Below are 24,107 nucleotides of genomic sequence, written 5' to 3'. Positions count from 1 at the left end.
GAGGACAGGAGCAGTTTCATTTTTGCTTCTGTATTCTTAAAGTTTAATATAGTACAAACAAATAGAAGATTCTTAATACATGTTTTTTGATTGACCAAATGATTATCTCATGGTTCATTTTGTGATTCAAATCCAGGCCAGAATTTCCAGTTATGCTCTGAATGAGTGTATGTGGGTTTAAATAACCTTCATTTTCCTCTTTTTATAATGAATTTTTAAAAGTATTTTTAAATGTAATTAACAAACCTCATCCTTTGTTTTCCTCTCTCTAGATTCATAGTCATTTCAACTCTCAAATAGAACTACTGTACTTTGATTACTTTTATTCAGGGTTAACTCAAGATCAGATATTGACTTGATATCCACTGGCAAACAAGGAACATTTTTTGTGTAATAAAGGAACTCCTAAAAGTTACATGTAAATTCAATTATATTTTAAACATACTAAGACGGTCTCACTACTCAAAGAAAACCAAATTTTAAAATTCCTTCATAAAATTAACATAGACACATATACAGTGGTATAGAGCAAAGCACAGATGACCTGACTTCTTCTGGTCAACTACTTGTTCTAAATTCCATTTTTGAACATTTGAGCAATGATAAAATCCATAGACACTTCTCAGCTATCCAGGTGTGATGAACTTAGAGGTACTTAGAGAATGATGAAGCAATTCTATTATTAACTATTAATCAGAAAGACTCAGTGGACCTCAAAAAACGAGTGACCCAGTTTTATTTGCCTTTTCTTTTCCTAGTACAAATCATGTTAATACTATTTAGGTCCATAATTGGAAGGTTAAGAGAAGATGGCGCTTCCTTGCATTCTGGCACATAATTCCACAAGGCAGGAAGAATAAAGGGACTCAGGAATCTTTGAATCCAAGCTTGCTGGCTGCCTTTTATTTGCTTTGTGTTTTTTTTCCCCTCATCTGAGCATAAGTAACCAAACAATAATCCTAGATGATCAGTTTTTGAGTCCATGAGTCTGACAAAGAGATCCTGGGTTTATTAATTGGAATTGACTGCTAGAAGGGGAATTTCTGCATTGGAGAATATACCCCTGACAGGAAAAGTTTGACCCCTGGACTACTAGAAGATATGGAATTGGAGAAAATTCTACAATAATGAGTCCCAGAAAAATGTAAAAATACTATTCAAGTATCCTATAAAATGTTTGGATTATGTTAAATATAAGCCACCTGGGAAAGGTATTACAGTAGTTATAAGAAATTGAATCTTGCTTATAAGTTTTTCCATCAAAACATTCCTGTGAGTCTTGGGTTTGTTAAGAATTTCTTTTGCATGTGTGAAGAAATGAATACCTGCCCTATAATTGGTTCTTATTGCACACTGAATGATTTTCAGCTTCACCATTTTAGGGAATCTCTAGACATGGGCCAAACATAAACTTTCAATAATTTATTCTCAAGGCACAAAGATAAGGATGTAAAGGAGCCAAAGAATGAGAAAAGATATATAGCTTTTCCTTCAAGATCCCATGGTTGAATATAGTCAATATATGCATAAGTCCAGAATAGAAGTGTTCCTGTAGTACATCAGGTGAGTTTACAGTGCACCAGCCCCTTGGTTCTAGCATAGGTTATTTGATCAAATGTATTCATATAATACTAAAGCATCAGCTTGAAAACTGGGATGTTGAGATATGGATAGATAGATAGATAGATATAGATATCTCTATCTATCTATATAACACATACATGATTTTTCATAAAATCACTTGGGTGTCCTTGGCAGACTTTGCCTTCTCTAACTTTCATTTCATGGCAATAAAAAAGAAAAGGCACCAGAAAGAAATAGGTGTATAAAAGCATATACTTGCATAGAACTGGACATAGAAGAGGAGGATTAGGAAATCAGGTGCAAATGAAGAGAGGACAAAGATGGGCTTAAATTAGTATTTTAAATTTCTCTGCATGTTTGTTATTCTGAATTGGGGACTTAAAGGAACACAAAAATGTCAGTTACAGCATCATAATCTTATAGTAGTAAAGAGATGGAAAGAGAGAAGAATCATAGCAAGGAAAGAGAAAAAGGGCAGGTTTTGGAGTGACAAACTGATTTTAAATCTAAATGTAAAGGAAGAGAACAGATTCTTTCATAAAAGTGATCATGAATGTAAAACAAAACTTCTTCCCCAAATACACACTCTGCTGACAGGGAGAATGGAAGCAATCCCCATTACAAACACCTGCCCCTTCCTGTTGGCTAAACTAAAGGCATGATACATGATGGGGAGGGTGTTCTTGGCTCGCTTGACTGACAGCAGCTGTTATTCCAACAAGCAGAAGCATTCCTGCAGAAGCAACATGCTGTTAATCATTGTTTGCAGAAAACAAGTAAAGAATAGGAATAAGAGTGAACTGTGCTGGCTAAAGAGACGGGGCTTCCTGAATATTTACATATTTGTTTGCCTGTTGACTCCCTTCAACAATCCTTTAGTAACAATCTACTATGTGAAAAACACGTGCCAGATGTGAGGGAAAGAACAGAGATTAATAAATCATTATTCTTGATCCCAAGGAGGTCACACAAAAGAAACATTTAACAAACCAAAGGCCCACAAATATGCAGGTTCTATAGAAGCCTAGGAGACCAGAAGCCAAGATTTGAAGGCATTTAGCTGAGTCCTCCTACCTTACTTGCCAGATGGGATCAGGCTTAATGGCGCCTCTTATCTTGCCACTGGACTTTGATGACTGGAGGAGAAAGTAAGTGATGCTGACAGCTTTGTGCAGCTCTTCTTACTTAAATCCAATTCACACACAAGTCAAGACATCACCCCATGATATCACTGGTCTTCTTCAAGAACAACAACAACAATAACAACCAGAGTGGAAGGGAACACCATTTCTCTTTATCCCTCCAATGACAGACTCAAATTGTATTAACATGATCAAACACTACTACAGTTAGGAAGAGAATAGGCAACTTGACCTCTCTTTTAGAGATCCACCAAATCCTCCTGATTAGTAGGCAATAAGGGAATTGCTTCATCATTCCCTAAGAGCCTGAGTTATTCTTTATATATATATAGGCAGACTTTCTCTAGGGGGAGAGAAGGAAGAAATCATAACATATTTTGGTCTAAAAAGACAAAATAAATATCTGTTGTGTCAATGTCATTTGCTAAATTAGTTTTTCAAAAAGTATGAAGTCATATCACTTTTCTGTGCTAAATGACAGAACTGAAATAGATTCTCATTCCAGTTCCATTATATATCTTTTAAAAATTTTTTAAAAATTTATCTATTTTTAATTTTTTATATTTATTCATTTTGAACATAAATATAAAAAGATAAAAAAGAACATTTCATGAAAAGAGCATGAAATGAAAAGGGGCTTCAATGTAAAACTATGAATTTCTGCTTCACACTGTTTACTTTTTTTAAAACTATGTAATAAATACCAGACATTTTCAAAGTTAGACCACTTTTCTGTGCTTCCTTGTTTTCTTTTATTTTCTGCTATGTACTTTTAATTTTTTTCTCCATGTATTATACACACATGCATTTTTTTTTTCTATTGAAATGTGTCAGAGCTGTACTTCCATACCACATAGAAATGTCTGGCAGGAAGCTACTTCTACTTTGGAAAAACAAATAAATAGATAAATATGGATGATACTTAGAGAAATCTATTATGTTTTCAATTGCAATTTTTTTCCCATGGGTATCATTCCCCTTTAGAACTTATTTTCATCCATATCCAAGTGAAAGTTGCTCATCTTATAAACACAATACAATAGAAATAATGCTAAAAGCAAAGGAACCATTTTCCAAAGACGGCCCAAAGCTCACAGGAAATCAGACAGAAAATAAACACATTATCCAATAAAATAACAATATGACAATCTGCAAAGTTTTGCTTATTGTTTGAAGCTTGTATTTCAATTAGTAAACGATATTCCTTAAAAATCAGTGACTCCAATTGCTTCAAATTTTGCCTTTAGCTTCCCTATGTGTGGCAAATTTAATATGAGGGGACACTAATTTCTTCATAGTCACTAGTCCAAGGCTTTTTGTTCCATAGGAAAAAAAAATTGTTTCACCTTTGCCCTCACAAATACCTTGTCAATTATGACATATGCTAAAAAAAGAGCCAAAGCTTTATCATTCTTAGTTCTTGTTTCAGATTTACTCTAGAATATCTCAAAAGAAGATAAGGTTAGCACCTTTGGAAGTATGCCTCAAAGGAATTTTTCATTAAAATGTTTAAGCCAAATAATGTGATGTAATATAATTCAGAAATATTCACATTCTGTAATCTAGCCTTTCTGTTTATAATGATGAAATTCACACAGAAATAGTTCACTTACTCTAAATACCACCAATGCTAATAGCATTGTGATTTTACATACACACACACACACAATTTTCCAATTAGGCTATAGATTCCTTATTTAACTCTCAGCCTCCAATTTTAAATACAACTCACAGTCTAAAAGGGTAAGGAAAATTGTCAGAAACACTGGAAAAAAGTATGACTAGGTGATGTTCAAGTGAGTAATTTTTCATGATGGTTTGCATTGAGAAGAAGGATATCAAGAAGGACATTCTGATTATTCAAACACAAACTATTGTGAAACATTTCAAACTTTGTAACCCCAGAACCTAGCACATTGCCAGGCACGGAGTCAGTACTTAATACAATTTTGATGATTGATTGACTGATGAGGAAGAAAAGAGGAAGTTATCTAAACAGAAACAGGAAATCCACTGCCAAGTTCTTATTAGAAGATCGTATGTACAGGAGATATAAAAAGACTGAATGAAGCAAGAAGAAAATAGGATGACTAGGGTTCAACATCCAGCCTCACACAATGGCTATAAGATCTTGAGCTAAAAGTTACTTAACCTCCCTAATGCAGATATCTGCACTGGAAGAGTGGAAATTTTTCCTTGGGAGCTACTTATACCAATAAAATGACAGTTCTGGTAATAATAATGATGACAACAATAACAATAACAATAGTAAACATACAGACTATGTGAAATGCTGGAAATAACATTAGCCTTTGAATTCCAAAGATCTGGATTCAAATCCTGTCTTTGATATTCCCTGAATAGTCAATAACTTCATATTTGTTGTTAAACCACTTCAGTTCTGTCCAGCCTTTTGTGACAACATTTGGAGTTTTCTTGGCAAAAATATTGGGATAGTGTGCCATTTCCTTCTCCAGCTTATTTTAACAGGTGAGGAAACTGAGGCAAACAGTATTAAGTGACTTTCTCAAAGTCACATCGCTAGTAAGTGTCTGAGTAAAACATGTTTGAACTCGGGAAGATGAGTATTCCTGACTCCAGGCCCACCACTCTATCCACTATACCACCTAGCTGCCCCTTAAGTCCATATGCCTCAGGCAAATCTACTTAAGTCATGTACGTTGCTGATCAGCATTGATAGAGGGAATTCCTGCCCTAGGAGAGTCCCATACTAAATGAAATCCCAGTTCTCTGAATGAGTCACATTCTTATAGTTAAAATTTTACAAGGTACTTTCCTTACAACAGCCCTATGTTGTGGTTAGTAACTATATTAGTGTCCCCATTTTGCAAATAAAGTGACTGAAACTCAGAAGGATTAAGTTCTCTAGCTGGTATTTGTGACCTAGAGACAGTAAATGATCCTAAGTCATCAGACTCTGAGAGCTAAACCCCTTAAACTGCCTCTTTGATCAGTGTCATAATCATAAAGACAGACATCAGGAAGGTGAAAATTAAATGACATTAAAATAAAGATTGAATAATTTTTTTTTTAAAGAACACAGCACAATGCTTGGCACACAGTAGGTGTTACATGATTGCTTATTCCCTTCCCTCTCCTCATAAAACTTAGTAAGGACTGAGGTTTGAATTCAGGTGCTAATAATAGAAATTTTTTAAAGATATGTTGAACTGTGAACCAATAAAGAATTCCAGCTGCCCAACAGTGGATAAATCTAGCAACAGTCTACTGAGATTGCAAACAACACAAGCCTGCAGGTCTGTTGCTCAGACCCAAATATGAGTCAGGAACTTAGAGAACTCAGACTAGAGTGGGGGGGAGGGAGGTAGAGAGAGGGAAGTCAGGATCAGACATTACCCTAGATCAGACCACTTTGGGTATACTGAAAACTTATAAGTTCCTAGCCTGAGTGGTACCTGAGATCTTAGAATAACACAACATTTAACAGCCCAAGAAAACAGGAACAAACTTGCCCAGATATTTACACCTGGTTCTAACATCAAGCCCAAAGTCAGGAAGTAGATTGAAAGAATGAGTAAAAATAATAATAATTCTACCATAAAGAGTTATTTTGGTGACTAGCATGCTCAAACATAAAAGAAGAAAATGATTCCAAAACATTTTTAAGCAAAGCTTCAAAGAGAGTTTTCAATTAGTATTCCTAGAAGACATGAAGCAAAAGTTTTTTTAAACTTAAAAAAAAAATTTAAATGAAATGAGAGTACTAGAAGGAAGAAATGGAAAAGAAATGAGAGCTATAGAAGAGAGAATTGGAAAGAGAATTGTTTAGAATAAAACTTTGCCCAGAAACAAAGTCATAAAATTAGAATGAATGAAAGGGAATTTAATGATTCCATAAAATCTAAGATATTAAAATAAATTCAAGACTGAACAAAATGCAAGAAAATATAAGGTATCTCATGATTTTAAAAATTTTGATTTTGAAAGCAGAGGAGAGCTAATTTAAAATTTCTTGAAATCTGTTTTTCTTGATTAGACATGTTTGCAACAAGAGTTTTATTTTTCTTTTTTTCTAATTTGAGTTTGAGGTAGAATTTTACTTATTGGAAAAAAATTAATTAAAAATAGTATAAACCCCTCGAAGGTCTTTTCTGATACTCACACTTTCACTGACTTCCCTCTTAGATTAGTTTTTATTTATACTGTATAAATTTTATATGTAAATAGTTATTTGATTGTTGTCTTCCCTCTTAGAATGTGGGCTCCTTTAAGGATGGAGATTTTTTTTTTTTTTTTTGGTTTTGTACGACCAATGCTTAATCAATGCTTGTACTTGCTTGCCTGATTCTACCACTGGACATTTTCAAGCAGAAGTTGATAGGAACACCTACTGTGGGTGATGCTGTAGTGAAATTCATGTCCCAGGCAAGAATTAACTTTGATGTCTTTTTAAAAAATTATCTTCTAATTTAATTTTTTAAACTTTGATGTCTTCTGGGATACCTTTCAATTCTAAGCTTCTATAAACTGTCAGCCCAGAAAACACCAGATAAACATATTAGCTTTGTCACTTATTGCCTTCAAGCAAGTTAGTTTTCCTCTCTGAGTCTCAATTTCTTCAATTACCAAAAAAGGAAGCTACAGCGGGTAGCATCTAAGATCACTCCCAGTTCTATGACACTATGATCCCATAAACTTGAGAATGAAAAAAGAAAACATTGGTTAAAATTACATTTTGATACTTGAAAAATCTCAGTGATGAAGGAACATAGTAGTGAAGTTTTGGTGCATTATCATTTGATAAAGGCAACCTAGAGGACCAAGATGGAGAGAAAATAAAAAGGCATTCCTGGAAAGATGACTTTTTCAATCTGAGGCAGCTTATCAATCATGGGAAAGATGGTGCATGGACCAAATTGAGGGGAAAAACTGATATAGAATTACTATGAAAGAACACAAAGAAGGTGCTTGTTCCTTGAATTTTGTGGAAAAAAAAATCCTAAGAAGCACCTTACTGCTCTGGTAATGTCTCCTCTTTTGGTATTCTATCTGGGTCGTATAAGAGAGGTCTTTGTAGCACTGAGGTTAGTTTAATCTTGAAATTATTGTGAAGAGAGTAAATGACATTGGGTAGAAACAATGGGTCCAGTTTTAAGAATATCCTTAGAAATCCGGAAGAAAGGAGAGTCTGTAATTAAGGTTTGAAGCTCCCCTGCTCTCCAAGATGATGTCATTTTCAAGTGAAAAGGGAGCCTTCAGTGAGAGGAATCTGAGCCTGCTAGTCTTTAATAGCTCAATAGGGTCTTGTGTGAAGAATTCCCTGCCTTTGGTATTAATGAGCAGTCAACAACTTTATTTATTCATTTTTTTTTTTTTTGTATGTGAGCTTGTTTAAGGGGGACAATGAAATAAAAGTCTTTTAAAGTACGGCTTTAAGTAAGCTGTAGAAAGCTTTCACTGGAATCATAGAATTGCAGAAATGAAGTTCTACAAGTGGGAAGCACGTCTTCTTTTTTACTATTCCCTGACTACCTTGCACATCAAGAATCTGCTTGATAATGTTTAGTGAACTCAGTCATGATCTCTGAGGTTCAACTCTAAAGCTCTAGAGTTCCATATTCCTTCCAATTCCACAGTTCCACAATTTATGATTTCAATAGGCAATCTTGCCCTAGCCCCCTCATTTTACAGATGAGAAAACAGTGGTCCAGAGAGGTTCTGTATTTTGCCCAAGGTCACTTAGCTAGGAGTAATAATAATATTTTTGGCATATAAAATTTGATGATTTTCAACATATCCTCCTCAAAATAATACTTTGAGGAGGGGAATTTTACAGAAGAGGAAACTTAGGCTCATAGAGATCAAATGACTTGCCTTCAATCACATAGACCCACTGTAACATCTGGCACATTTTTTATTCTTGTTCAGTCATTTCTAATTATGTATGATTCTCTGTGACCTCATTTGGGGTTTTTGTGGGCAGAGATACTGGAATGGTTTGCCATTTCTTTCTCTAACTCATTTTACAGCTGATGAAACTGAGCCAAACAGAGTTAAGTGACTTGTCTAGGGTCACACAACTGGCAAGTATCTGAGACCAGATTTGAACTTGGGAAGATGAGTCTTCCTGACTCCAGGTCTGGTACTACAAACACTGCACCACTTAGCTGCCCTCTGGCATGTACAAGACACCTAATTATTTTTTGAAAGAACTGAATAAATAAAATATTAGAGGCTGAACATCATATCCAAGTCTTCTTAACTTCAAGTTCATTTTTCCTTTCATTACATAAAATGTAATTTTGTGCTGCCTCTCATATGGAAATTAGTGTTGTCCTCAAAACAGATACTTTGGGAGGCTAACCTTCATTCAAATATTATTTTCATTACTCACAGCATTTCTGAAATTCTTATATGGAAACTATCTCCAGAGCCATGCAACAATAACAGTCTCATTATATTCTAGTCACACCTAGTGTGGGGGACAAGGAAAGAAAGAAAGAAAGAAAGGCTGACTTTAAATATTTAAAGTTACTTATTTAATTTCTCAAAAACTAATTTATTGGTACTTTTGTCTTCACCACAAATCATTTCCCACTTCCCACCCACACCTAGATTTTAGCCAAAATTCTTTTTTGCAGTTTGATCCTTTTTATTTAAATAGTTATCATTTATATAGTACTTGATATTCACAAAATATTTTTAAATTTAATTTTATTTGATCCACACAATAACTGGGAGGTCAGTGCTATTACTATCCCCATTTTATAGGTGAGAAAACTGAGAAAAATAGAGGTCAATTGACTAGATCAGGATTACATATCTCGTAAGTGTCTAGTCACATTCCTCACTCCAAGTCCAAGTATAAGAAATATTCCAACTCAACTAATGAAATGAGGGGAGTAAGGGAAGGTGCAAACAGTGTTGGAACAATGACCAAGGAGGCTATGTCATTGAATTCAGTTAGATTTCTGTAATTAGCTAGAAAAGATTTAGCACAAAGAGAAAGTTGCTGTCTATGGAGCAGGCATTCCAGAGAGCACAATACAGAAGAGCAAGGCAACACTTGGTTGGAACTTTAGGGTTAGAAGGTTGAGGGAGATGGAAATAAGGAATTAGATAGTAAAAGATGGGGAATGGGCTTTGCATGATGATGTCTTAAGGTTCAGAATCATTGGGAAATAAAAGAAATGTCCATATGACTTCCAATCATGGAAAACTATCATCTCAGAATATCTAAAATTATATATCACCTCAAAGGGCAATAGAAAAACACATGATGAACATAAATAGGCCACAAAATATCAGTCATGGCTTACAAATGGAAAAAGTCTAAATGCTTTTATTGAGGAGATATGTGATTTAAAAAAAAAAATAAAGATGAGCTAGTGATATAGTGAGAATGGCATATAGACTATCCCAAACTGATATTCCCGAAATATTAAAAGAATGAAAGTCTTACGTAGATCTTCTAAGGGGGGGTTATGAAAAAACATGGGCAGGACTCATATGGGATGAGCAGGCTTAGAATGGATGCCATCTATATCAGACATAATGAATATGTATATGATATGTAATATAACTATCAAAAGATAGTCAGAACCAACAGTTTTCTTTTTAACTCAACCCTCATTATCTTAATCATTCTGGAAGGAGGACCTAATGGACATATGCCATTGTAAACATTGAATAAAGCTTCAGTAAGTAGCATTTTAACAAGTTTTTGCTTCTTCTCAGAGGAACTCAAGGCACTTACATTCAGATGTTAGCGATGGAACTAGAAAAGGAAACAAATGACTCTAGGGGAAAGTACTGCAATATTAAAATCACACCCAATTCTAATATAAGGAAGGGAGATTTTCCATCTGCTTCCTACATTTCTATAAATCTATTTTCTTTCTACTTCCAGATTGTATTTTTTATAGAATTCATGCTATGAAGTCAGTAACATTTTAAGGAAAAGACTTTGGCTCTGCTAATCTCCTTAATGAAACAGATTTAATTTTTAGTTCCTTTTAGGAGTTTGAAGAAAAGTTTTCTGTAGTTTATTACGTATTGATTCAAGGATTCCTTGCAACTGCATGCATCAAGTAACAGTCACTATGAATGGATAAAACAAACACACTCACTGATCAGAGTCAGGATAAGCAAAGAAACAAACTACATAAACCTTCTTCCACTGCCATATACCAAAACATATGGGCACATAAACTTGTTTGCTGTGAATAATAAGTTGCATAAGACTGAAACAAGAAAAATGAGCCAAATAAATCATCTTACATAATTTTCTGAAGGCTTCTAAATGGAATGCCCACCCCTCCCTCAACTGCAAGAAGAACAAGTCAGAACTAACTACAAACTAAAAAGTAATTTTCAACCATTTGTCCCATTCAATTTTCCCCTCCTCCACTTTTTATTTTTCAATTTGGTGAATAGAAACTAACAAATATGCTGTCTTCTAATACTATCAATTCAGTTTTAAAAATAAAAACTATATGCCACTAGTTCCCTTAAATAATATTAAACCTGATACACAGAGACTCTTCATCCAAATATTAGCTCCAGACTCTATTATAATTTTCAAATTTCATGAACCAAATTGAATAGGGAATCCTTGAAGCATTTATAACATTATACTTCTTTTTTTTTAACTCAGAAAATCTTGCCAGTTCTGCCTAGATACTACAAGTATCCCTAACTTTGCAGAGTGTCATGACTCTAAAGAAAAAAAAAAAGTATAAATCAGATTTTTTTTAAAGCACAGGAAAAACTAGTCATTTGCATGAATCCTTGGCTCTGTGAAATAAAAATCCTGTTGTAAAATAAACATTTAACCATGGAGCAAGTGTGGTAGAGTGGAAAGGGTAGCAATTTATAATGATGACATTTCAGTTCAAATCCCAACTTTGGCATTTACTGCTTCTGTGAATTTGGATAACAGCTAATATTTGTAAAACATTTACTATGTTTCAAACATTATGCTAAGTGCTTTACAATTGTTATTATCCTGTTTGATCCTCATAACAATACTAAGATGTAGGTGTTATTATTATCCCATCTCATAGATAAGAAAACTGAGGCAGAGATTAAGTGACTTATCCAGGATCCTATAACTAATAAGTCTCTGAGGCCAGATTTGAATTCAGCCCTTTCTGACTCCAGGCCTGGCACTTTATCCACTGTGCCACCTAGCTGCAAGTCATCTCATCTCTCCTGATTTTAGTTTCCTTCTCTGTAATAAAAGAGGGATAGACTAGATTTGGTCTCACAATTCTTTCTATTTTGAACTATCCATTCGCTATGATTTATTTATCCTCTGGTTTTTGCCACCATGCATTAGTTACCTTTTATTTCCTCCCCAAAGTCCTTTTCCCCACTAGTGAACCTCCATTTTGGAGAAATGTCCAGACCTATGAGATCCAATTCTCCAGGCTTTGCTACCATGTCCCTACTCCACCTTCTTCCCACTTTCCAGCTCCCTTTTTTTGTTTTACCTTTTCCTATTATATTTAATCTCCTTGAGGATACAAATTATCTTCCTCTTTCCTCAATGCCTCTTACTCCTTTAATACTAACCCTTCTGAATCTTTTTTTCAAGGACATACCACGATAAATAGTATAGTATGCTGCCAGAGAGTTCACGCTAATGCATTCTGGGCCACAGAAGAACTAAAAAGAATTTGGATGGAAAGAGGTAAGTAAAATAAATAGCAAGGGTACTATAGACACACTTTTCCTATGCTATTCTTTTCCTGGGATCTATTCTGTACCTGCATTACAAAATGTGCTTTGCATTAAATAAGTGTCTAATGAATGTTTGCTGAAATAGGAACATTCAGTCACTGGAATAACTTGGCATATTTCTCCAGGTGCTTCTATGACTTATTTTGGGGGTTGCCTTTCCTGAGCCTAAAGCCATCTTCTATATACAATGAAATAAAATACTCTGCAATTCATGTTTTCTGATGTCATGTCCTCAAAATTCCAATTCTTCTTCTCTCAAATATCCTTCTCTCCTTTATAAACATGAATGAGTTATTAAGTTGTTCTCATTTGTTTTAAGACAATTCCTCCTACAAAAGATTGATTATTTAACATTCTTTTAGAAACTATACAAGTAATCAAAGAAACTATACAAAAATCAAACAAAAGTCACTCAGCACTCAATGTCACCTTTGGTTACAATTAGAGACAGTCTATAGAATAGTTAGGAATTTGGAATTGTGAACATTTGGGTGGGGAGAACAGAAAGAATAAATATAATTGAAGATGATTATGAAATGTACAATTTTCATGAAATCCTAGAAGGATTTTCAGGTACCAAACAGTTCACTCCCTTAACTAAACTGTCAGACTTAGCTAATATGTTGGTTAGTTTTACTGAACTGCTTTTTTTCTTATCAGAAAATGGCTATTTGGAGATGGAGAAATATATATATTTGTAATTAAAAATTAAAAGACATAATTTTTAAGTTAAAAAGAATAATATTTTAACATATAAAAAGAGAACAAAGAAAAAATACTAGCACTCAAGATAAAAAAGAAAAGTATTAAATGAGCAATGAGAAAATAATCAGCTGAGTTCTCTCCTGGAAATAGGGTACACCATCACACCCTGTGGAGGGAAGAAAATATGCCCATCTTCTTCCTCCCTCCCCCTCCTCCCAGGTTCTTTGTGTCTTAATCAAGTAAAGTAACACTCTTCCATAGCTGTCAAATTATACATATTTTGGTTAAATTACTTCTCTGGAAAAATGCCCACAGGGCATTGTATCCTGCTACCAGAAGAATGCTCAGCAATATAGTTAGACAACCCTGCCCCAGCTTGAGGCCCCCCATAAAGTCTGGAGACTTGGGAAATCTGGGATGTGGATATGCTCTGATAGAGGAAGCAGATCTCCGGTTCCACTTCCAGCATCCTCCAAATAAGGAAGGAAATGAATTACTGAGCTCTGAAAGGAATAACAATGAGCCTGTTTTCCTATTCTGTTGGAAGACTCTCACCCCATTGGTCCTTTGCAATAACAACATTGCAGTCACCTTGTCAGGGTAAGAAAAGAAACTTTTGAATTCCTATGAAAGAATGAGCCCAGTTTAATCAATCCCTGCCAGTTTTGACACTTTTTACTTACTTTTGCCTCTTCGTTGACATCCCAGGTGAAAGAAACAGCATTGTATGCAATTTCTTCAATGTTTCCAATTGTATTAAAACTTTCCTTGTAGTCAGCTGTAAAACACACACAAAAAAATTAAACAAAATTTGAAGAAATGCCTTATATAATTGAATTCTGTATCACTCTTCCACTGACTAGAACAAAACTTTGCTTGTTCTTCCATCTCTATGGCAACAGGAAAAGGATTTTTTTTCCTTGCTGATATTCCATTATTGCTACAAAAATGAAAAACACTTTGCACTATTAAGGATAATAAATGCAAGCAAAGCAATATTCTTAGCCAATTTTCATTAGTTTTGTTTCTTCACTCTAAGTTTTTTATTATGATCTATGAAGGTTTTTTTTTTTCCTATTCTTCTTGACCTTGAATTTTTCTCCTAGCTACCCACTCATGATGCAACTCCCACTTTCTTACAAGCCCCATATGGATTTCTTGACTAAACCAACTCTGTGGAATTATAGACTCTTAGTGCCAAAAGGGGTCTTAGAAATCATCCATCCCAAATTTCAGATAAGAAAACAGAGATTCAGATTGGTTTGGAGATTTGCCTAAATCTAAGGTTATCTGGCTTAGATAATGGAAGAACTGAGATTTCAGTCCAGCTCTCCTGCTCTCCAATTCAACACTATTTCCAACAGTATCCTGCTTCTCCCAACCAAAATTTGTGTTAACTATAAATACCATATGCATCATATGAGAATAAAGTTTCCCTGACCGCAATAATCTCTCAATAATATCTTTAATATATTATAACTATATCCCACTATAATGTTATTCAATCACAACTTGATTTCTATGATCTTAAGACATCATTTTATCTAACACTGTATTGTTATGGAGTCAGTGAAAACACTGATTGGGATATACCTAAGGATTTAAGAAGTTAGAAGAAAATGGCATGTAAATACACTATACTTAGATTCAGGAAGATAAAGTTTTAAATCAAAATTTAATTATGTGTTCCGTACAAATTCCTGAATCTCCCATTTGTAAAATAGGGATAATAATTTGATCCTGTTGTAAAAATCAAATGAAATGATGTAAAAAAGCCTTTGTAAACTGTGAAATATCATCACAGATGAGAATTAGAACACAAAAACCTTTCAATTTAACTATAAAATAAATCATTGCTTTTGATATCTTCTGTCCTCGAGTGGCTAGATTCAGCATCCAGGCAAACTTTCCCTGAGACCAGAACTTTAAGGTTCTCCAGGGAGCAATATTTAATTTCAAGAAAGCAGTTGCTGAATTTTAGCACTGTTTGGCTTTGCAGAGATCAAACTCATTCCTGTTTTTATTTTATTTGCAACTTTTTAATTCTATCATAGCAAAGAACTAAAACATTATTGAGGCCAAAATATAAGATAGAATTCCGGGTCATTTTAAGCAAGGAAACAAATAGCAAAGTTTTAAATGAGGATAAAAAACAATATGAGTGAGCTCAACATTCATGAGGGATATCATAATGCTTAGTATGTTGGGTTTTTTTTCTTTTTCTGAGTTGCTCACCCTGAAATATTCTCCCCTTTTCCTTTAAAATAACTATTGATCTAAATCTAGGACAAACAGAGGAGAGAAATTAAAAATAAGAACCGTTTTACAGAAAGGATAGTTACTACAAGGGGCATCCATTGTGTTACTGAAAGGTTGCCCATTAATTAGAATTCAGATGCTAATGTGAAAAAGAAAGTACAACTTAATAACACTCAAACTTTCGGCTATAAACTTTCCAAAGTATCTTCACATATATTGGCTTCTTTGATTCTCAAAGTAATCTTCTGATAGATAAAGCAGATATTTTGATAACCATTTTACAAATCAAAAAACTGAAGCAACATATTACATAATATTAGATTCTTTATCACATAGATTACATAGACTCTTTATTGGAAACATCCCCTTTTTTTTTTTTTTTCATTCTCCCCTCTGCCGCCATCCTCATGCAGTTTCTTATTGCTTCACATTATTTATTGCATCAAATTTCTACTTGACCTTTCTGATTATAATCTCTCTTCTTTCCAATAAACTCTAAATAGTTCTGCCAGATTAATCATGTTTAAACATTACTGTCACCACAGAACTCCTCAGCTCAAAAAACTAGCTTCCCTGCTGCCCATCCTATCATGTCTAAATTTGACTTTGAACTCCTCTGTACAATGTTATGTCTCCCACCATGCTCAAGCATAGTTTTTCCTCTCCAGGAACAAAATTGTTTTACAATCTTACAATTAGATCATTTCTTTTCCTGTATTTATTCAAATTGATCACTTAACTGGTTCTTAGGCCAAATATACATATTTCCAAAATGCCCCAGTCCTTGCCAGTCTTCAAAGTTTACCTTATCCCATCACTTCCTTGAAACCTTTCTTGGTTCTCTCTTTCTCTGAACTTGTATAACTCATATAATCCATTCTCCACAATTTTATATTTAATTATGTATCCTATCTTGTAGCAGTCACTAATCATTTCATATGCAATTATACTTGTCTCTGGCTAGACTGCAAATTCTTTGGAGGCAAAATCTCATTAAGTACTTATACTTCCACATCATCCATAACAACCAGCAGCAAATACTTGTCAAGTCAAGTCAACCAGCATTTTCTTTGTATCTACAATGTGCCAGGCACTGGGCTAACCTCCAGGGATACATAGAAAGGCAAATGTATTCCTAATTCTCAAGGAGCTCATGTTCAAATGGGGGTTAAACATGTAAACAACTATGTACATGCCCATTATTTTGGTGATGACTCTGGTTGCCTTGGGAAATTGAGCCAACTCATTCAGAGAATTATGTAAAATGACCTGCAGGTATCTTTTGGGGATAAAAACATAGTTCAGAGCCCATCATCCAAAAAGTGTTGGGTGGATTTTATTTGTTCCTAAACTCAGTACTTTATAGAAAGGCATTGTGGTATAGTAGCCTTAAAGCTTGAGTGAATTGGAATTAATCTCAGAGTATAAGTATCAGCATTGAGGAAGACTGGGAATATTTATTGTTGAAGGTTGTAGCCATCTCTGGGATGGGGGAAGGGAGGAGAAGGAACAGGGAGGGAAGAAAAAAAATTTACATGATAATGTTGGATTTTAGCTAAGATTCAAAGGAAGACAAAAATCAGGAAGATGGGGGTGGGAGTGGAGGCCATTATTTTTGTCTTAGAGAACAGCTAATGAAAATGGAGTAGAGAAATAGAAAGAGCAAGGAAGGGCAGTGGGTCTTAAAGTCACTAGATCAGAAAATACATGGAGGCAGTAAGAGGTTAAAAAGATCAGAAAACTGAGAAAGTACTAGGTTATAAAGGGCTTTAAAAGCTAAACAGAGGATTTTATATTTGATCATGGAGATAACAGAGAATCATTGGAATTGACTGAATAAGAGTGGTTGATGCAGATATATGTGGGAATGACATGGTCAGTGTTTCAAGACTGATCTATTTGGTATTGAGTAGAGTGATGGACTGGTGTGAGGAGAGTGGAGAGATCAATTAAAAACTATTGCAGCAGTCCAAATAGCAAGTGAAGATGGGCTGTACTTGCTGGTTAATTATAATTACTTTGCCTGAGCTGAACAACTACTTAGTGAGACATATAAGTTTTACCCAAGCTCTCCTAATTCCTAGTTCAGTACTCATCCCACTATATCACATATGCTCTCAGTGTTGATTGGCTGTGAGATAGCATAGTATATTACAGAGATAGAAAGGTGTGGTAGATGGAGCACAGGAGTCCGGAAGAGTCTGGTGAATTATTTGTTTCTGAGCTCAGGACCTTGTAGAGAGGGAGTGGATAGAGAGTTTGTTTTAAAGCCAGGAAAATTTGGGGTCAGGTACTGCCTCTAACACATAGTGGCTGTGCAATATATAAATCACTTAAATCCTCAGTACCCTGTAGCTGTCTAAAGCTATAAATGGCAAAGAAGGTGTTAACCTGCATGACAGAGGAAGCTTTACACTGGGAAATTCCATCACTAATAAAATTACAGGTCTGGTCCTTATCCTTATCATTACATTGTAGTTACTCAAAATGGAAACCCATCTGTAATATCTCTGCTTAAGCATGTGGGCTTGAACATTGTTCCTGAAACTTATTCCCATTAGTATAATGTTTTGCTTCTTGGAAGAATTTTGTGTCATGCAAAAAAAGTGATAATTTTACAGGGCACTATCTCCTCCAAAATTTTTGCATTTTGGCTTCTGATCTCACCATTCAACGGAAGCTGTTCTCCCCAAGTTAGCTTTGATTTTTTAACTGGAAAATTTTATGCTCTTTAATCCACTGTTATCTACCATAGTGCCAGGCACAAGGTAGGTGCTTAATAAAATGCTTGTTGATTAATTTATTTAAAAAATTAAATAGAACTAATTTTACTATTTATTTCTAGGGACCCATTCTTACAATTTTCCATTAAAAGAAGTTTCTATACTTCTAAGTTGCTCTTACCCAAACTAATCAGGAACTTGCAGAGAACTCAAATCGAAGAAGGATAGTGAGATAACTTTTCCTCTGAATCAAAACACTTAAGCAGCACCAAATGTTTATAGATTCCCAACCTGAGATAGTCTCTGAGAATCTGGATTAACACAATGCACAATATCCAAAGAAAGAAACAGTAGGATCAACTCAGACATTCCTTCTAGAAGCATGTATATATACCCTGACACTAATATTAGTTCTAAAGTCACAAAACAGATTGGAAGAATGAGAAAACAATAAACAAACAAAAAAAAGAACTTCACTATAAAAACATATTTTAATGATAGGAACACTTAAGACATAAATCCAAAAGGAAAGAATGACTCTAAAACATCTACAAGCAAAACTTCAAAGTAAAAGACAGTTTGGACACAAATTTAACAAATTTAACTAACATTCCTGGAAGAGATGAAATAAAAGCTTTAAAAAAAGAATTAAAAATATTTTCATAAATGCAATGAAGACACTCAGGGGGAAATGGAAAAGAAATGAGAGCTATGGAAGAAAAAATTGGAAAGAGAATTAATAGTTTGACACAAGGGGTACATACCCTTGCCCAAGAAACAAACTCCCTGAAAAGTGTGATGGACCAAATTGAAAGTAATGACTCCATGGAACAGCAAAAAATATTCAGACAAAGGCAAAATACTAAAAAACATATAAGAAAAATGTAAAATATCTGATAGCAAAAACAACTGAGCTGAAAAACAGATTAAGGGGAAAAATTAGAATCATTGGTCTACTTGAAAGACATGACTCAAAAAAAGAGAGAGAGAGAGAGAGAGAGAGCCTAGACATTCTATTGCAAGAAATCTTAAAAGAAAAATATCCAGAGATCTTAGAACTATAAGGCAAAATAGAATCCACAACCATCTCCTGAAAGAAGCCCCCAAATGAATACGATATAACTAGAATCTAGAACTTCCAGTTCAAAGACAAAGTACTCTAAGCATCCAAAAAGGAAGTCTTCAAGGACCAAAAAGCCAAAGTCAGCATCACACATGATTTAACAGTCACAATTCTGAAGAGAAGGACAGCCTGGAATACAATATTCCAGAAGACAAAGTATATATGTTTACAACCAAAAAGAACCTTATCCAATAATCTTACATGGGGAAAATAAAATTTTAACATAATATAGTATGTCCAAGAATTTCTTTTGAAAAGACCAGCTGCATAGAAACTTTGAGGGCAAATATAGGAGTTAAAAGAAACATAAAAAACATGAACATGGACAAAATAATATCTTACAATACTATCCTAAACAAGGATAAACAAATTATATACTAATATAGGTAGATGATGTATGTGCCATCTTAACATTGTCAGGGGTAACAGAGGAAGTCTAATTTAGATAGAGAGACTGAGTATTTTTTTTACATTTTGATGATCTATTTTTTTTTTCAAAAAAGAATGGAAAAGGAGGGTAAGAAGAATATACTATGAGGAAGTAAGAAGAAGAAATATTAAAGGAAATTATCTCACATAACTGTGATATATAAGTAGAAATCTATACAAACAAATAAGGAAGAAGTTGAGGAACAGGCTGAACTTAAACCTCACTCTCATATGAACTCCTCAAAGTGGAGAAAAATATACAATCAGACAGGTATACTTCATCAATAGGGAAATGAGAGAAGGTAGAAAGGAGAATAAGTAGAGTAGATTAAGCTATGGATTAGCCCTAAACAAAATTAACTAACAAAAATTATATTAAAATGTTTAGTTCTTCTTAAAGAAGAAAAGAATTGTTATCTGAAGTGGTAACCTATCAAATGTGTAATGGCTATACAAGTTATGGTTTATAAATGTGATGCAATTATTATTTTGCTATAAGAAATGGTTGAGGATTATTTCAAAGAAACCTAGGGAAAGGTATGAACTAACATGGAGTGAAATAAATGGAACCAGGAGAATAGATTATGTAATGACTATGAAGGGTAAAGAGAAATAATTTTGAAAGATTTAGGAAATCTGTTCAGCATAATGACCAACCATGATCCCAGAGAACTATTGATAAAACATTGTAACAACCCTCCTAATAGAAGTAAAAAAAAATCAGAGTGCAGAATGAGACATATATAATCTAGATATATCTATATCTATATATATAGATATAGATATAGATATAGCAGGGATTTTTTTTGCTTGATTATATACATATATATACATATATATATGTGTGTGGGTGTGTGTGGGTGTGTGTGGGTGTGTGTTCTAATATCAGAAGATGACAAATGGATTGCCTCTGAACCTTACTGACATCAGAGGTAACAGAGAAAGAAAATTAAACAAGAGACCCAGGAATAGTTCTATTACGTTTTAAAGATCTAAACAGAAGAACAACTTCACACACACACACACACACACACACACAATTTATATCTATATCTATGTGGTACAGGTTTTGTTTTTTTTTTTTTTCATTGTCAATTTGGAAGAAGCAGATCTTTTGCTAGTGGAAAAATTTTTTACTAGGGTGCTGATGATCAACAATAAATTACTGTGTTGCCCCTCTGAGGGATATGTGCATTTTAATGTGGAGGGAGTGAAAGTAAGGCCTCCATTCAAATTTTTATCAAAAAGTTGAACTAAAGCAGAAATAGTAGATTTTATTTACTCATGATTCAAAGATGGAGGAAGAGCCAATGTGAAACAAAAGAATCAGGAATGATTGAATTTAATAGAGATAAATGTAAAATCCTGGATTTGGTTTCAAAAATATCAGTTGCACAGAGAGTCTTTGTTAATAAAACTTAAAAAGGAAAAAAAATATGGGTTCTGATATATTATAAAATCAACTTTGAATCAGAATTTTGATGTAGTAAAGAAAAAAGTTAATGTGATTTTAGACTACATGGGGTTTTGATTGTATACAGAGTAAAGGAGGTAACAGTCCTCCTATAACATATCCTACTAAGACTATATATCTATTCATTTCCTCCTTTATATGAGAAGATGTGTTCCTGAAAAATTATGTGTAAACTTATATTTTGCTAATGTTCAAATGGTGTCAAAATGGTGTTGAACACAACACCAAATTCTTTTATGAAATGAAGGATCCTTTTGTAATGCAAAATATTATTCTGTAGTTTGTTTTTTAAGTTCAGATTTTTATATATTGAGTTTTTTTTTTTAAACTAGTTATATATGGATGTGTAATTCTGGAATGGCTTAAAGGAAAGGTTAATTCCTGTGCTTTAATTAAGTGTAGCATGAAATGTTCTTTGTAAATTATTTATAACTAATGCTGGCTTTCAATTCTTTTTTGTATATCTTGTTGAAGATTTAGAAGAGGAGTATAATTATAATAAAATTATTTTTCCTTCTGAAGGGATTCTGTCTGGACTAGTGGAGCAAAGTGTTTGGAATGCTTAAAATGGCTTAGGGCTCTGTTAATAATTCAGTGAGCATACTCCACAACTCAGTGAGATGCTTCCCAATTAGCCAGACTGAGGAGAGTTTATATATTATAGTCTAAATGCAGAAATCTCTTCTTTTCCAAAGAGGAAAGTTCCATGGTCAGATAAATGGTCAGATAAGCCCCGTTTAGATTCATCTGAACAATTCCAAACGACTTAAAATCATTAGAATGATGAGCTTTATTTAACTTGAGATAAACAGATTAATAAGACTTTTACAGAAGTGGATTTTGTTGATTTTCTCCTCTGCTTTTTAAAGTCATAAGAGCAGTGTCCAAAGCCTGAAATATCTCACAAATAACTTGAAATTGATTATTTTAATCCTTAAACTTATCCTGTCAAAGGTAATCTGATACTGATATAGCTAATAGCTTTTTGAAAAATATGCTGCTCTGGACAGCTACCTGGCACAGTAGGGAGTCAGGAAGATCTGAGTTCAAATCTGGGTCTCAGAGTATTAGAAGAATGTGACCCTGGGCAAGTCACTTAACCCTCTTTGCTTCAGTTTTTTCATCTATAAAATGAGGTGGAGAAGGAAATGGCAAACTATTCCACTATCTCTACCAAAAAAATACCAAATGGGGTCACGAAAAGTCAAATGACTATAATGACTCAACAACAATAACATCTTTATGCTTTTTACCTGAATACCAAATCCTGGTTTTGAATTGGGTGACTATGTTTGGAATCCAAGAATAGGACTATACATTTACCCCTGCTCCATTTTATATTGTTAGGCTTTCCAAAGCCTGTAAGAATTCTGGCATATATTAGCTGTACCTCTCAGCTTTGTGTCAACAGTAAACTTAGTAATTCTAAGATGTACCACTATATTTTTTCCCTTCTCATGTCTAAAAAAGAGACTGAACTGATAGTATAAAAGGTACCAATTTGGTGTGTTATTGAATACAATATGCACTATGCTAATAGGATGTCAATTTAAGTAAATTAGAGTGGATTTGAAATGAGATATTTTGTTTGTGCTTATTCCTATACATCTTGATTGTGAAATTTAATTCTAAATCTCTTGGTCCCTGATTCATCCATTTTATTTGGGCATTCCTCAAAAATGGTACTTCTGGAAATAGTTTATAGAGATAAAGGCAAGAAATTTCTCAAACTGGAAAGCATACCCATGGATTCAACAACAAATGCAGTTCACATTCTAATGAAAAACAAAAGACCCTTTTCATTTACCCCATCCTTCATTTCTTGATTTGACTACAATTGACCTTAGGGGCATAAGGTATGGAAGAGAGGATGGGAATGAAATGGCTCAGAAGATTATAAAGTGAACAATGGGAAATGAATGTAAACTGCTAGCATTTTTGTTTTTCTTCCCAGGTTATTTATACCTTCTGAATCCAATTCTCCCTGTGCAACAAGAAAACTATTCAGTTCTGCACACATATATTGTATCTAGGATATACTGTAACCTATTCAACACGTAAAGGACTGCTTGCCATCTGGGGAAGGGGGTGTTGGGAAGGAGGGGAAAAATTGGAACAGAAGTGAGTGCAAGGGATAATGCTGTAAAAAATTACCCTGGCATGGGTTCTGTCAATAAAAAGTTATTAAAAAAAAAAAAAGAAGATTATAAAGCATAGTAAATCTACTTTATCCAATAAGCCTAATCTATAACGAAAATTTAATCTCCAACAAGTATTCTCAACTGTTTTGGTTGCTTCCAGATTATCTCTAACTGCAAACCACTTTCCTCAGTAGAATTCCGATACTAAGTCATATAGACTTGAGAAATTTTAATAACGGAAGACATTTTAATACATAGCAAAATATAAATAGGAATAGCTGAATATACATATAAGGCATTATAGGAATAGATACTTATTTGATTGATGTATAGAATATCTTTTGTCCTATATGTTGTTTTGATTTATTGAAATGACTTTCTTTCATGTAAGGGATGCGGTCAGGTACGTAGGTGGTAAAGTGGATAAAATGCTAAGACTGAAGGCAGGGAAAATTCACTCTCTTGAGTTCAAACCTGGCCTGAGATTCTTACCAGCTGTGGGATCATAGACAAATCACTTAATTCTGTTTGGTTCAATTCCTTATATGTAAAATGAACTGGACAGTGTCACTACTGGGTCTGCATCTCAAAGAGATCATAAAAGAGGGGAAAGGACCCATATCTGCAAAAATGTTTGTAGCATCCCTTTATATAGTGGCCAGGAACTGGAAATTGAGTAGATGTCCAATGGTTGGGGAATGGCTGAATAAGTTATAGTATATGAATGTACTGGAATATTATTGTTCTCTAAGAAATGATGAGCAGAATGATTTCAGAAAAGCCTGGAAATAATTACACAAA

At 34.1% G+C, this 24,107-nt stretch overlaps 1 protein-coding gene across 5 annotated transcripts in view; it reads right to left on the bottom strand.

Moving 5' to 3' along the window:
• The window catches only part of GRHL2 (grainyhead like transcription factor 2), a 206,829-nt gene that overhangs the window by 69,767 nt on the left and 112,955 nt on the right, over nt 1-24,107 (bottom strand). For all 5 annotated transcript variants that reach the window (XM_051970942.1, XM_051970945.1, XM_051970946.1 and 2 more), the window contains one exon: nt 13,841-13,935. In XM_051970942.1, coding sequence (XP_051826902.1) covers nt 13,841-13,935 — 95 coding nt within the window. The remainder of the gene's footprint in view (nt 1-13,840; nt 13,936-24,107) is intronic.

Source organism: Antechinus flavipes, chromosome 1, assembly GCF_016432865.1.
Source record: "Antechinus flavipes isolate AdamAnt ecotype Samford, QLD, Australia chromosome 1, AdamAnt_v2, whole genome shotgun sequence".
Taxonomy (NCBI): Eukaryota; Metazoa; Chordata; class Mammalia; order Dasyuromorphia; family Dasyuridae; genus Antechinus; species Antechinus flavipes.
This window is presented reverse-complemented; position numbering and strand designations above follow the sequence as displayed.